The sequence below is a fragment of the Phragmites australis genome, chromosome 4 (genome assembly GCF_958298935.1).
Source record: "Phragmites australis chromosome 4, lpPhrAust1.1, whole genome shotgun sequence".
NCBI lineage: Eukaryota > Viridiplantae > Streptophyta > Magnoliopsida > Poales > Poaceae > Phragmites > Phragmites australis.
This window is the reverse complement of record NC_084924.1, coordinates 10440600-10453476: the sequence shown is the minus strand read 5'-3', so window position 1 is coordinate 10453476 and position 12877 is coordinate 10440600. Positions and strand designations below refer to the sequence as shown.

General features: G+C 45.2%; 1 protein-coding gene across 1 annotated transcript; it reads left to right on the top strand.

Annotated features, from left to right (window-relative positions):
- Positions 1 to 6576: 6576 nt before the first annotated feature.
- On the top strand, positions 6577 to 12877 carry LOC133915657 (probable linoleate 9S-lipoxygenase 4). The gene is made up of 9 exons (XM_062358894.1): positions 6577 to 6939; positions 7593 to 7882; positions 9912 to 10155; positions 10247 to 10591; positions 10686 to 10792; positions 10884 to 10991; positions 11091 to 11398; positions 11490 to 11753; positions 11863 to 12877. The coding sequence occupies exons 1-9, from the start codon at positions 6729 to 6731 to the stop codon at positions 12647 to 12649; spliced, it is 2664 nt and encodes an 887-aa protein (XP_062214878.1). The 5' UTR covers positions 6577 to 6728; the 3' UTR covers positions 12650 to 12877.

Genomic DNA, 12877 nt, shown 5'->3' with positions numbered 1-12877 from the left:
TCCACACCCAAAAAAGCACATATGATTCAAATATCACATATGATTTCATCATTTATTTATAGAGAAATTGGAAAATAGGCATGTTAATAGATAAAATTACATACATTTAGAGGACTACATCATTTAGAGAGGGGGAGGATGGCTCCAATAGTACTAGGATGAGCACCTAAAAAACTTAATGCACCTTCCACCCCTACCTTGTTGAAATATGCCCTAGTATGATATCTCAACGGTGGCCTATTGAAATCAACTTCAAACATCATTAATGAAACCATGCATCAGATAAAAGCAATGTAAGATACGACACCCCATTGGTAACTATCATCAATGCAATTGTTTACCTCGTTGGCTCGCGTAAAAGGGGCCTCCGCTTAGGGGCATAAGTCATAGAATCAACAACATGTAAATTATCACAATTCCACGGCTTCTTGTCCATGCGAGCTATTGTGTACTTTAGTCATAAAAAATGAGAGTAAGCTATTGCGCTAAGGAATAAAAACAAAAACTATTCATTTGTGCCTCAGTTGTGTGTCCCAAAAATTGAATTTGATGCTATGGGTAGTAGGGTTTAGGTAATTTTCCCAACCTAAACCATGATACCACACAACATCATATTCAAAATTTATTTGACACAATATCATCATTGGCGAACTACATCTATCTATTCAATGTTGTCATTAATTTTCTAATATGTGGACTCATATCATTAGCCTATTTCATCATTGTCAGGATAAACTTAGCTAAAATTCAATAAAATTTCTATAGAAGAAAACTAACACACTAAAACATAGCTAAAATTTAATTAAATTCAGCATGACAACTCCAAGAATAAATTTTCTTCCACGGAGCATCCATTTTTGTAGCAACACACATCCAACTTCTTAAAGTTGTAGGGAGGACTAAGAAACAGTTGGGGATTACCTTGGGATAATGGCGACGGAGAGGGAGCCTAGTCTTGTCATGCGGAGGTAGCCGAGTCATCAGAATGGAGGAGGCCATCATCGGGTTGGATGAGGAGACAACATTGACTCGATATGTGGAGGAGGTCACACGGTGGAGGAGGCCAGGGAGGGTGCAGCACAGGGAGGGAACTGAGTCATCGAAGTGGAGGAGGCCATCATCGAGGTAGATGAGGAGACGATGTTGGCTCTGAGATGTGGAGGAGGTCACACGGTGGAGGAGGTCAAGGAGGGCATGACTCGGGGAGGGAGCTGAGTCATTGGAGTGGAGGAGGCCCTCATCGGGGTAGATGAAGAGGCGGCGTTGGCTCTGAGATGTGGATGAGGTTGCACGATGGAGGGGGTCGAGGAGGGCACAGCGTGGGGCAGCAACTGAGGTGTTGGTATGGTGGCTCAGGAGTGGCTAGGCATTGAAAAATGATAGTTATATAGGGCAATGATCCTACCACTATAAAATATAAATAACCTACTATCACTGCCGGTTCACAACTACAACTAGCAGTGTTAGAATCAATGTGCAAGGCTTATGAACCAAGGCGTCGTTCTATCACTTTTGGTTCATAACTTTGAACCAACAGTGACACTATCAACATAAATACAACTAAAAATTGTGAGTTGGAAAACTATGCACGCGAGGAAGACAAAGGAGCAATGACGGTTTATTAATTGTATAGGGCCCAACTGTTCTCCGCTATTAATATTAATTGTTTCATGACCCTTCCTTCTCCACCACTTCATCTTCCTCGCATGACCATTATAATTACTCTCCCTCCCTAGCCTCCTCTTTCCATCCATGACATCGCTCCTCCTCCGATCCGATGTGCAAAGTTTTATTGTAGGTCTATCCAAAAGTTGCTTAATTTCCGCTCGATGCACGGTTGCACCTGGTAAGTTTCATTCAACCAAATAAAATGTATTAGTTCACGTGATTGGTTCTAGCATTCCTTTTAGAAATTTATTCTAAACAATTATTTTTGATGGGTTCAATTTTATTAATTATGCAATGGTGGTCTATTACACAAGGTTTATTAGAATTTTACATATATAGATATGTATGAAAAGTTGTAAAAAAAATTTAGGAATATGTATAGCCTTCTGAGAAAGTAAGAGTAGAGCTGGTTGCTTTTGCTGTCCAATGCCTTGGTGTTCAGTTTTGACCAGTTGACAATGTGTTTTACATTTTCATGGAGGAAAGTGTAACGTATAATCTCTGCTACACATTTGCTTGGTTTTGAAAACTTTAAGTTGGCGGTTCACAAAGGGGAGACATTTTCACATCTTTGATGAATGTAGTTTATGTTAACAAGGTGAACAAAAAGTGCAGAACATTTATCTTTAATAAAGTTTGCTTTAGACGCATAACTAAAATGCCCCCCCTATCGTATTGACCCTGATGACCCCACATCTGTGTCTAACAAAGACTTTATTGTCGAACACTTTGATCATCAAAGGAAAGTAGATGTGGGTGCACACCATCATGGCCAAGTGAGGCAAGATGTTATAAGATGTCATTTTGTGTCGATGAATGTAATAAATATATTTAGACATAGAAATTATCGATGTCTATGATCTTCTTTCTCAATTTTAAGTATCAAGGTTTTCTCACTTCTATTTTCTCAGCCAATACGGTTGTACAGAGACACATTGTATAGTAGGTTCCTAGTCGTTTAACTGACCAAGGAGAAAATCGTATTGATCACAAAAACTCAATATTAATAAACACACAATAAACTATAATGCATAAAAGTTCATTACATAACAGTAGGTTCCCAGATGACCGATGGTACTAGTCATGGAAATCAATTCACCATATCAGTCCAACCGACTAAGGACAAAAATATATTGATCACAAAACGTACTAATCAGTTGTTTGTGATTAGAAGAGAACTTAATTTTATTTCATACGTGAAAAAGGATAGTTGACCTGCAGGGCTAAGAAAGCCACTCATGCATTTCAAACTACCGCAAGCCCAACAAAACCCTTCGGTTATACAAGTTGAAGGTGAGATTTATAAAGCATGCAAGTTGTTCCTCGATAGTCAGTGTGGTACTAATGGATAGTAAAGCTAGAAGGTTACGATGAGCAAGGATGCAACGGGGAAGGTGAAATAAAGTAAATATTGGCCCCACAAGGATACAATTCATTTGGCCCAAATGAGGCTAGGAACAACGATTTGGGTCACTTCTCCTAGTCTGCAGCTGAGGTTACATAAGAGTGACGAGTCTGTTAAATAATGATAAGTTCATAGCAACTAGTTCTCTAGACGAACCACGTAATATTAATTTCAATCTACATATATAACATTTTCTAAGCCAAGTAGTTTAATATTAAAAATTGCAAAGATAAGTAATTATATCGGTTGAAGTTACAGAGGGAGTAGGATTAATAGATGTCATAACTGTACCAATTAAAGTTACCAACCAACAGTGATAGATCGATACATCGATTCACGTGCACACTATCACTCCCTAATATAGTTACCAACCGGTAGTGATATCCCATCACTTCAGGTTGGTAATTGTGTTGGTGGTGATATCTTAATTGTCCCCTTTAAAATCCCGCGTGCCCCTTCGTTCTTTCACGCCATTAAAAGTGCATGTGTGGCCCGTTCATCTTCCTCATTCCATCCACGATGTCACTTCTCCTTCTTCGATCCACCATATGTAAATTAATTCATCAGTCCTCTTAGTCTAGTAATGGCCACACCTCCTCCACCACCGCCACCTCTGGCCTCTCCTCCATCCCCACCACCGTACTCATTGGAGGAGGAGGAGCCAACATCGGCCTCCTCCGATGACCATCCCTTCTCCTTCTCCAACGATGAACGATCCTCCTCCCCATACAACTATGACTAGGAGAACTTCTAGGATGAGGGCCCTCCACCAAAGAATCACCCTACACCGGCGAGCTTGGAGGACTCCTACACCGGCACCGAGGATGGTGTATCCTCTGAGGACGAGGATGATGATGATGATGACACCAGCACCGAGGGCTCCAGTTGTTGCTGCTTCTACTTTCTATACTACTAACTGCTACTATCTCCGTTCTCAAATAGATATTGTTTTAGAAATTTAATTTTTTTGTTAAATAGATGTCGTTTTATGTTTTCAAGGTTGTGTTTTACTAAAGTGTCCATATTAAAGGCTATTAAAAAGTAAAGTTTCAATTCAATGAGTGTAGTGAATTGGTGACTTATGTGTTATTGATTGAATATTGGATAAATCGAGAGGGGTAAATATGTCGTGTATGAATGAATTTATTGCAACCTTGTTTTCTGTATCGAATGCTAAAACGACACCAAAAAATTAAACGGAGGTAGTACTACTTTCGTGTTGAGGAAAAAACTAAATACCACTTACATCGAGGGAGTGCCAGATGGGGAGCTCGTGCTTAGATGTGGTGGCGTCTTTCTCTGTTGGCCGGTTCTGCGACCTGCTAGCTCCGTCCACTGCAGACAATTAAAATCCTAGCCACCACCACACAGATCTAGTGACTAAATCTCTACCCATCCACTATGGATCTAGTGGTTTCATTAGGGTTTATAATGGGTGAGGGCAAAATAATTTAGTGGGGATCAATAGCTTCTGCGAGGCTTGAGGGGATCAATTGTTTTAGGGAGCAATGCGGATGAGAGGCTACGGGGATGGTTTGCTAGTTTTTCTTTTTCCTCCTTATACAATTGGTCAAAGCCCAAGGTCCTAAATTTCATTGTTGTTGCGCGCCAAAGCGCATTCACATCCCTGGAGACACCAAACACCGAAACATTTGCGCACACATAAGGGCGCAACGGAACCAAGGTTCTTTGTTGGCGTGTTGCGTAACAAGGGCAAGAGGGGGTGGAAGCGTTCGCCGACTTTGATAGGCAATACATTGCAAGCAAATAGAGCAGAGAGCTGACCCTTAGTTTCTATTAGAGTCGTCTTCGATCAAGTTTTAAATGACTTTCTAGTCAGATCGTTCCTGCGCTTTGGATATTCAGTCTCATTCGAAGCTTTAGACAAGGGTGCTATTGAGATATTGGGCCCTTATGGTATCTCATACACATTCCGACGATTGATCAAGCGAATAAGTCAACTTCAAAATGGATCTGTAAGGCATGCCTAGTAAAACTTACAAGTAAAATAGATATGGAGATAGCAATAAGATTGCTGTTTATGTTTTCTCGCGCCATCCAAACCTCTCACGACGGTCTCAACTGATGCATTACGTCAGCAGACGAAGATTTTTTCCGTAGTGTAGTATGTCCCCATCAGAATCGGAATGCATCAACGTCAGCAAACATTGATCTTTCCCGTCGAACGTTGCGGGACCATCAAGAAAGTATAATACTGTCGAGAAAAAAACTGATTTCTGGTAGTGGTTGCATCCTTCCTACGTGCTACGTACATTGTCAGTTTGTCACGATGCCGAGTCCACGCACGGTCCCGGCTGCAGGCCAAACCGAGAACGATCAACAAGACAGCTAAGTTCTAATGTCCAGAACGCAAAAGCTACTGCCAGTTGAAAAGACGCATGCATACAAGTCCAGTCCCCTATCGATCGCTCCGTTCCAAGAACCCTAACAACTCAAACCGAAGTGTTACGCGCGAGATCCACGTTTCAGCAACGCTGCGTCCGATGCGGACAGCCTGAGAACGAACGAATCGCGCGTTGTCCGTTAGATGGGCATCACGCGGCTGTGGAATGACGGAGCATGCGCGGACCTCGCTCTCACCTTCCGTCAGACAACTCGCCGCACAGGTCTGAATAGAAGGTTAATTTGTTATTGCACCCGATATAATGCTCACGACGTCTCATCTCACGCGCTGGCGCACCAGTACGTTCTGTTAGAGCAGGTGCAATGTAATGTTTGGAGGTACTTATAGAAAAAATCGGATTGTTTTTTTCTCAAATGCACTGGCGCATGGGTTTAAATGAAGGAAGATGTTTACTTAAACACCACTATTTATATTAGTGCTAATAAAATAATAAATCATATTTAAACACTTGTAGTATTTGTTTATATTAAAAATTACAATTTTATGTAGTTGTTTAACACTTTTTCTCGCCTAACATTGTTTGTGCCGTTAGCTGCGCGAAAAGGAAAAAAATTTGAGATAAACACAGGGACGGAGCCAGTCCTTTACCGGGGTCAGCCAACGCTAATGGAATTATGTAATTACTTAAAAAATTATTGTTCATCACCGTAATTTAATAGAGCTGACCTTAGCAAGTTCTCGACTGGCTTAGTCTTTGTCGTGCATGCCATGCATCAGACGGCCGAGTTGGTCGGGAGGGGAAACCGCCAGGGGCTTTCCCGTTTCGCGTCTTCGTTCTGCGCTCTGGGCAGGGAGCTCGGCTACCGCCTGTGACCGGCGTGTTGCGGGTGTCGAAGACGGAGTCCGGTAAACCCTAAACCGCCCATGTGGCAGCCCATCCTACCCATGGGCCCATCTGAATATGGTTTCTACTATAAGCTGCACGATCCCCACGCTTGTGATGACGACTGACGAGGTATGCCATCCACATCCAGTCTCACCACCCCCTTTTTTATTTATTTTTATTTTTTTGCCTTTCATTTGTACACGCCACCATCGCTGGCAGGGGCAGTAATAAACACGGCCGCAGTTGAGCTGCATCGGCCTATAAATCCCGGTGCAGACTGCAGAGCACGGCAGCGGTTCCATAGGCCGAGCTTGCTGGCACATCACATTGGCAAGCGAGGCAGGCGAATCGGTCGCCATTCTCTTCTCCTCTTCCCTTGAGAGCTGAGAAGCGAGGAGGCGAGGATGCTGCTGCACGGGCTCGTGGACCGGCTGACGGGGAAGAACAAGGAGGCGTGGAATGAGGGGAGGATCCGCGGCACCGCGGTGGTGGTGAAGAAGGACGTGCTGGGGTTCGGCCACTTCAACGCCTCGCTCCTCGACGGCATCCACTACATCCTCGGCCAGGAGGAGGGCCTCGCGTTCCGGCTCGTCAGCGCCACCGCCGCAGACGCCGGTAAGCCTCCTCCTCCCACGCCTCCCGAGTGTTAGCACCGCGCGGCGGCCGCGGGACGAAACGCCCCCACGCTGGCGCGTTTCGGCTCGGTTTCGCTCTGTGACATGGCGTTTGCTTCTCGAGACCAGGAACCGCGTGCTCTGATCAACTCACCTGCTGTCGATTTGAATTTGGATGAAATTTGTAGATTTCGAGATATTTTTCGATTCGCTAGGGGGCAGGGCATGAGCGGAGGAGGTGCAGGGGATTTGTCGTGGAGTGCAGTTTGAACTGAACAACGGGCACGAATCTCCCGTCGCTGGGTGGTGGGTTGTTGCACTCAACGCCATTGATGGAGGGATCGAGGTGGTACCAAGGAAACCGAGAACGCGCGGTCAAGAGTCAAGACACGCGCCTCCTCTTAGCTTACACGACAATCTTCTTCCCTAAATGCGCATCATCTTAATCAGTCGATCTCTCAAAATCGACAGAGACGCCTCGGAGCTTTGGCCACGCAGAAACTTTACAGGAATTTTGTAAAAAAAACAATTCAGTTTCTTATGAGAATCAAAAAGGGAATCTCGCTAGAAAGAAAAAGGACAGCCAACTCGACCGAAGCATCTCGTTCTTTTCCTCAGTTTTTTTGTTCTTGTCGTGGTGATGATGGATCGCAGGCAATGGAGGCAAGGGGAAGGTGGGGAAGGCGGCGCACCTGGAGGAGGCGGTGGTGACGCTCAAGTCTAAGACGGACGGGGAGGCCGTGTACAGGGTGAACTTTGAGTGGGACGAGTCGCAGGGCATCCCCGGCGCCGTCCTCGTCAAGAACTACCAGACCGAAGAGGTCTTCCTCAAGACGCTCACCCTCGAGGGCGTCCCCGGCAAGGGCACCGTCGTCTTCGTCGCCAACTCGTGGGTCTACAACTACAAGCTCTACTCCCAAGACCGCATATTCTTCGCCAACGACGTGAGTGTTCATTCTTGCAGCTTTCTTCTCCCTCGGCTCCCTTTGCATTGTTTGTTTCCCGTTCCTGCTGATGCAGTACCAATTAACTTATCAGATGGATGGATAATGCATCGTGCATACATAATTTGTGTTTTAGCTCAGAATTGGACACAAATTTTCGATGTCATGCGTAGCGAAAATCCCCATCCATTTTCAGTGGAAACATGTGTGGTCCGAACAAATGAGTACGAGAATACGGATCTGGGTCCAATGACGGGAGCTTGGGACAAGTTCCTTCAATAAAAGTAAAGCATCATTGCTGGAGCTGGTACAATAATTTTTGCTGATGCCTCGATTCAGCGAAAAAATATTGCTGATGCCTAGAGACTATTATATTATTACTTAGAAAGAGTTTGTTTCCAATGTCACAAAATTACTACATTAGTAAAAAATAAAAAAGACTAGATCACTCATTATTATGGACCTCTAACGGTCTAGATTAAATCAAAGAGGTCATATCAAATACGATTAATAAATAGCTAAATTCGGAATAAAAATTATAGAAAATTAGTAGCTCTATTTCCATATGGTTTGAGAAGCAAAATCTAAATAAAGAGTCCAAATAAATAAATAATAATTGAAATTGGGGTTAGAATGAAAAAAAGAAAAATCCATATCAAATATGTCTTAGAAAAAAATCAAATTATTATAAAAATCAAATACCTAAATAAAGAGTCCATGTAAAACACAATTAATCAATGGTTATCGTGACAATATATTGCAACGAGGCTAGCATGGGCCACATTGCTAGTTTACTAGTATGAGAAACTTGCATATATGAGCCATGCCGAGAATAAAATTGCATATTTACCGCTAAGAAACAAAAAGGCTTTATGACCAAATTCCAAATGAAAAAAGAATAATAATAAGAAGAAGAGCAACTGTCTGACAAACTCATCCTAGTTTGTTTACAATAAATGTGGTTATGGACTAAAGATTGGGTGCTGATCAATTTTTGTTTTTTAAAGTCTCTGGATGGATTAGCTACCATGTTAGTTGTATCTAGATCCTAAATTCCTAATGGTAGGCATTGTCTCCTGAAAAGTGCAAAAAGCCATGGTGTAGAATTAAAAGTTAAAAACCCTGCTGTTAACCTTGTTTATTATTCCCACTGGGTAGGGTAGATCCGGTTCAGCCGCCAAATTGTTGAGCCTGGTCTTCCCAGCCAAGTCCACGGATGGCCAGATCTTTACACAACAATAGAAAATAAGGCTCTGATTGGTTCCACGCCAAAGTGTGAGACCTTCTGGCAGCTGCAGATGATAAAGACTTGGGCTTGCCTCATCCATTCAGGATGACTAAACGAGTCTTCTGCTACTTGCCTTAGATTACAACAGCAAGTTGCATGCCCACGATCAGCAGCTACATACTGCCTAACATGTCTTAGTAGTAGACGACTAAAATATTAACAAGATGTGCTGTTTAATTAAGCTTTTGGAAAAGGATCCTTCCTGGCATATTCATTTTGCTCATTTCTTGATCCGCAACTGGTAGATGGATCCCAAAAGCAAGATAGCAAGTCTGTTAAAAAGCCATAATTGTTCCCTGATAATCAGAAGAAAAGGAGATAGAAATATGAGGTTCATTTCAGTACCAGAGCAGATTTAACACTTCAAATTAGCTCATGTTGCACCAAGATAAGCACACATAGATATAATCCAGGAGTGGAAAGAAATTGATGGTTGATATGACCAGATAAATTTGCTGAATGATAAGAATATTCAGTTTAACTCACCATGCCTTCGTAAGTCTGTCGTATTTCTGTTTGATCATATTGACACTAGATCTGCCAAACAAAAAAAGACTAGAACACGGTCTTAAAACAACTAGAGCCAATTCAATATAGCTTTTGCTCTTGGGTATTTCATATGACGTTGTGGAAAATAATCGTACCTGTCAGTTAATTATCCTATATGCTTGCTTCTGCCAGCATTATTTTTATTCAAGGCTATAGGAAAACCGGTCACCTCACTCTATTGCTATATTGCAGACCTATCTTCCTAGCAAAATGCCTGCGCCATTGGTGCCTTATCGGCAAGATGAACTCAAGGTTCTCCGAGGCGACGATAATGCCGGACCATACAAGGAGCATGACCGTGTCTACCGTTATGACTACTACAACGACCTTGGTGAGCCAGACAAGGGTGAAGACCATGCACGGCCGGTCCTCGGTGGCAGCCAAGAGCACCCATATCCCCGCCGTGCCAGAACTGGCCGGGACAAAACGGTAACTGGTGAGTTGAAGCCACTACATTTTAGTCCATACAAAACTATGGCACCGTGCAAATTTTGGCTGAAATACCATGTTGCTTGATCTTTACCCAGACAAAAATTCAGAGAGCAGGCTTTTCCTGCTGAACCTGAACATCTACGTTCCACGTGATGAACGCTTTGGGCACCTCAAGATGTCAGACTTCCTTGGTTACTCTCTGAAGGCAATCATTGAGGCTGTTCTTCCGACAATAGGGACTTTCATCGATGATACGCCAAAGGAGTTTGATTCGTTTGAAGACATACTAGGACTCTATGAACTTGGTCCGGAAGCACCCAATAACCCAGTAATAGAAGAGATCAGGAAGAAAATCCCCAGTGAGTTTCTTAGAAGTCTTTTGCCGAATGGTAGTCATGACCACCCCCTAAAGATGCCCCTTCCGAATATCATCAAATCAGGTAATTGAACTTTGTAATAACTTTTTGTGTTGATCCAGTGTTCAAAAGAAAAATATTTTTCATGCTTTGCGCCTAAAATCTTGGTATGAACTAGATGTGTTGAAAAAGGCTCCGGAGCATAAGTTTGGCTGGAGGACTGATGAGGAGTTTGCACGAGAAATGCTTGCAGGCGTGAACCCAGTGATGATCAGACGTTTGACGGTTTGCAACTTACACCATATAAACTGACAAATACATTTTCCCAAATAATAGAGTAAGAAGAGTTAAAGAAAATTCTTTTTCATGATCGCAGGAGTTCCCTGCTAAAAGTACCTTGGATCCAAGTCAGTATGGAGACCATACCAGCAAGATCACTGCAGCTCACATTCAGCACAACCTGGAAGGCCTGACAGTGCAGAATGTATGCTGAACCACTTAACACATGCACATATAACTGAAATATTCAATACAGATAATTGGCAAGAACCGTCAATTGACTGCGATAACAAACCTTGTGCAGGCACTGAGGAACAACAAGCTCTTCATTCTGGACCACCATGATCACTTCATGCCGTACCTCGACCGGATCAACAAGTTGGAGGGCAACTTCATATACGCCAGCAGGACCCTGCTGTTCTTGAAGGACGACGGCACCCTGAAGCCCCTCGCTATTGAGCTGAGCCTGCCCCACCCTGATGGCCAGCAGCACGGCGCGGTCAGCAAGGTGTACACCCCGGCTCACACCGGCGTCCAAGGCCATATCTGGCAGCTTGCAAAGGCGTACGCTTGCGTCAACGACTCTGCGTGGCACCAGCTTATCAGCCACTGGTACAGCGCCACGCTCTGTTCCATTTGCTAGTCGAAAAATGCCGTCCTTGGTAGGGAAAAACTGATCTTTTCGTGTGTGTTTCTCTTGTAGGTTAAATACGCACGCGGTGATCGAGCCGTTCGCCATCGCGACGAACCGGCAGCTCAGCGTGGTGCACCCCGTGCACAAGCTGCTGAGCCCGCACTACCGCGACACGATGAACATCAACGCCCTGGCACGCCAGACGCTCATCAACGCCGGCGGCATTTTCGAGCTCACCGTGTTCCCGGGGAAGTATGCGCTGGGAATGTCCTCTGACGTGTACAAGAGCTGGAATTTCAACGAGCAGGCCCTCCCTGCTGATCTCGTCAAGAGGTACGTACATAGAGCAGCAAAAACTTACAGCACTGACGAGATCGGAATGCAGCAGAGCTTCCGGAAACTGTGTGATTCTGACGGGTTTACTCTTTGGTTGTGCGTGCAGAGGTGTCGCCGTGCCAGACCAGTCGAGCCCGTACGGTATCCGGCTGCTGATCAAGGACTACCCGTACGCCGTGGACGGGCTGGTGATCTGGTGGGCGATCGAGCGGTGGGTCAAGGAGTACCTGGACATCTACTACCCGAGCGACGCCGAGATCCGGCGCGACGAGGAGCTGCAGAAGTGGTGGAAGGAGGTGCGCGAGGAGGCGCACGGCGACCTCAAAGACCGGCACTGGTGGCCCAAGATGGACACAGTCCAGGACCTGGCCAGGACGTGCACGACCATCATCTGGGTGGCGTCGGCGCTGCACGCGGCCGTCAACTTCGGGCAGTACCCGTACGCCGGGTACCTCCCGAACCGGCCGACCGTGAGCCGGCGGCCGATGCCGGAGCCGGGCAGCAAGGAGTACGCGCAGCTAGAGCGCGGGCAGGAGGAGGTCGACAAGGTATTCATCCGCACCATCACCAGCCAGTTCCAGACTATCCTGGGCGTCTCGCTCATCGAGATCCTGTCCAAGCACGCCTCGGACGAGGTGTACCTCGGCCAGCGCGACGAGCCGGAGCGCTGGACGTCGGACGCCAGAGCGCTGGATGCGTTCAAGAGGTTCGGCAGCCGGCTAGTGGAGATCGAGAACCGGATCAAGACGATGAACGACGACACAACATTCAAGAACCGGAAGGGGCCGGTGGATATGCCGTACATGCTGCTGTACCCCAACACGTCGGACGCCGACGGCACCAAGGGCGTGGGGCTCACAGCCATGGGCATCCCCAACAGCATCTCTATCTGAGCGGATATATGTATCTCGATGATGGCACATGCTGCTGCTAGCTGCTATGCGTTCGCCATTGTCAGTCTGTTGTGTGCGCCACCGAGCATTGTGTTTCTTCATTTGTTTTTGGGCGGCCGGTTGCAATTGTCAGGGGGGTAGTCAGTTAGTGTATGGAGTGTGATTGTTGCCATGTATGTCTAAATGCCTTCATTTTCGTCGGGAATAAAATGCAAGCTTTTGCCGTAA

Excerpts from the sequence above, each read along its gene's own strand:
- LOC133915657 (XM_062358894.1), top strand. The coding sequence starts at position 6,729 with ATGCTGCTGCACGGGCTCGTGGACCGGCTGACGGGGAAGAACAAGGAG. Across the intron at positions 10,156-10,246 it reads CCGGGACAAAACGGTAACTG|ACAAAAATTCAGAGAGCAGG; the intron begins GTGAGTTGAAGC and ends ATCTTTACCCAG. Across the intron at positions 10,592-10,685 it reads TCCGAATATCATCAAATCAG|ATGTGTTGAAAAAGGCTCCG; the intron begins GTAATTGAACTT and ends GGTATGAACTAG.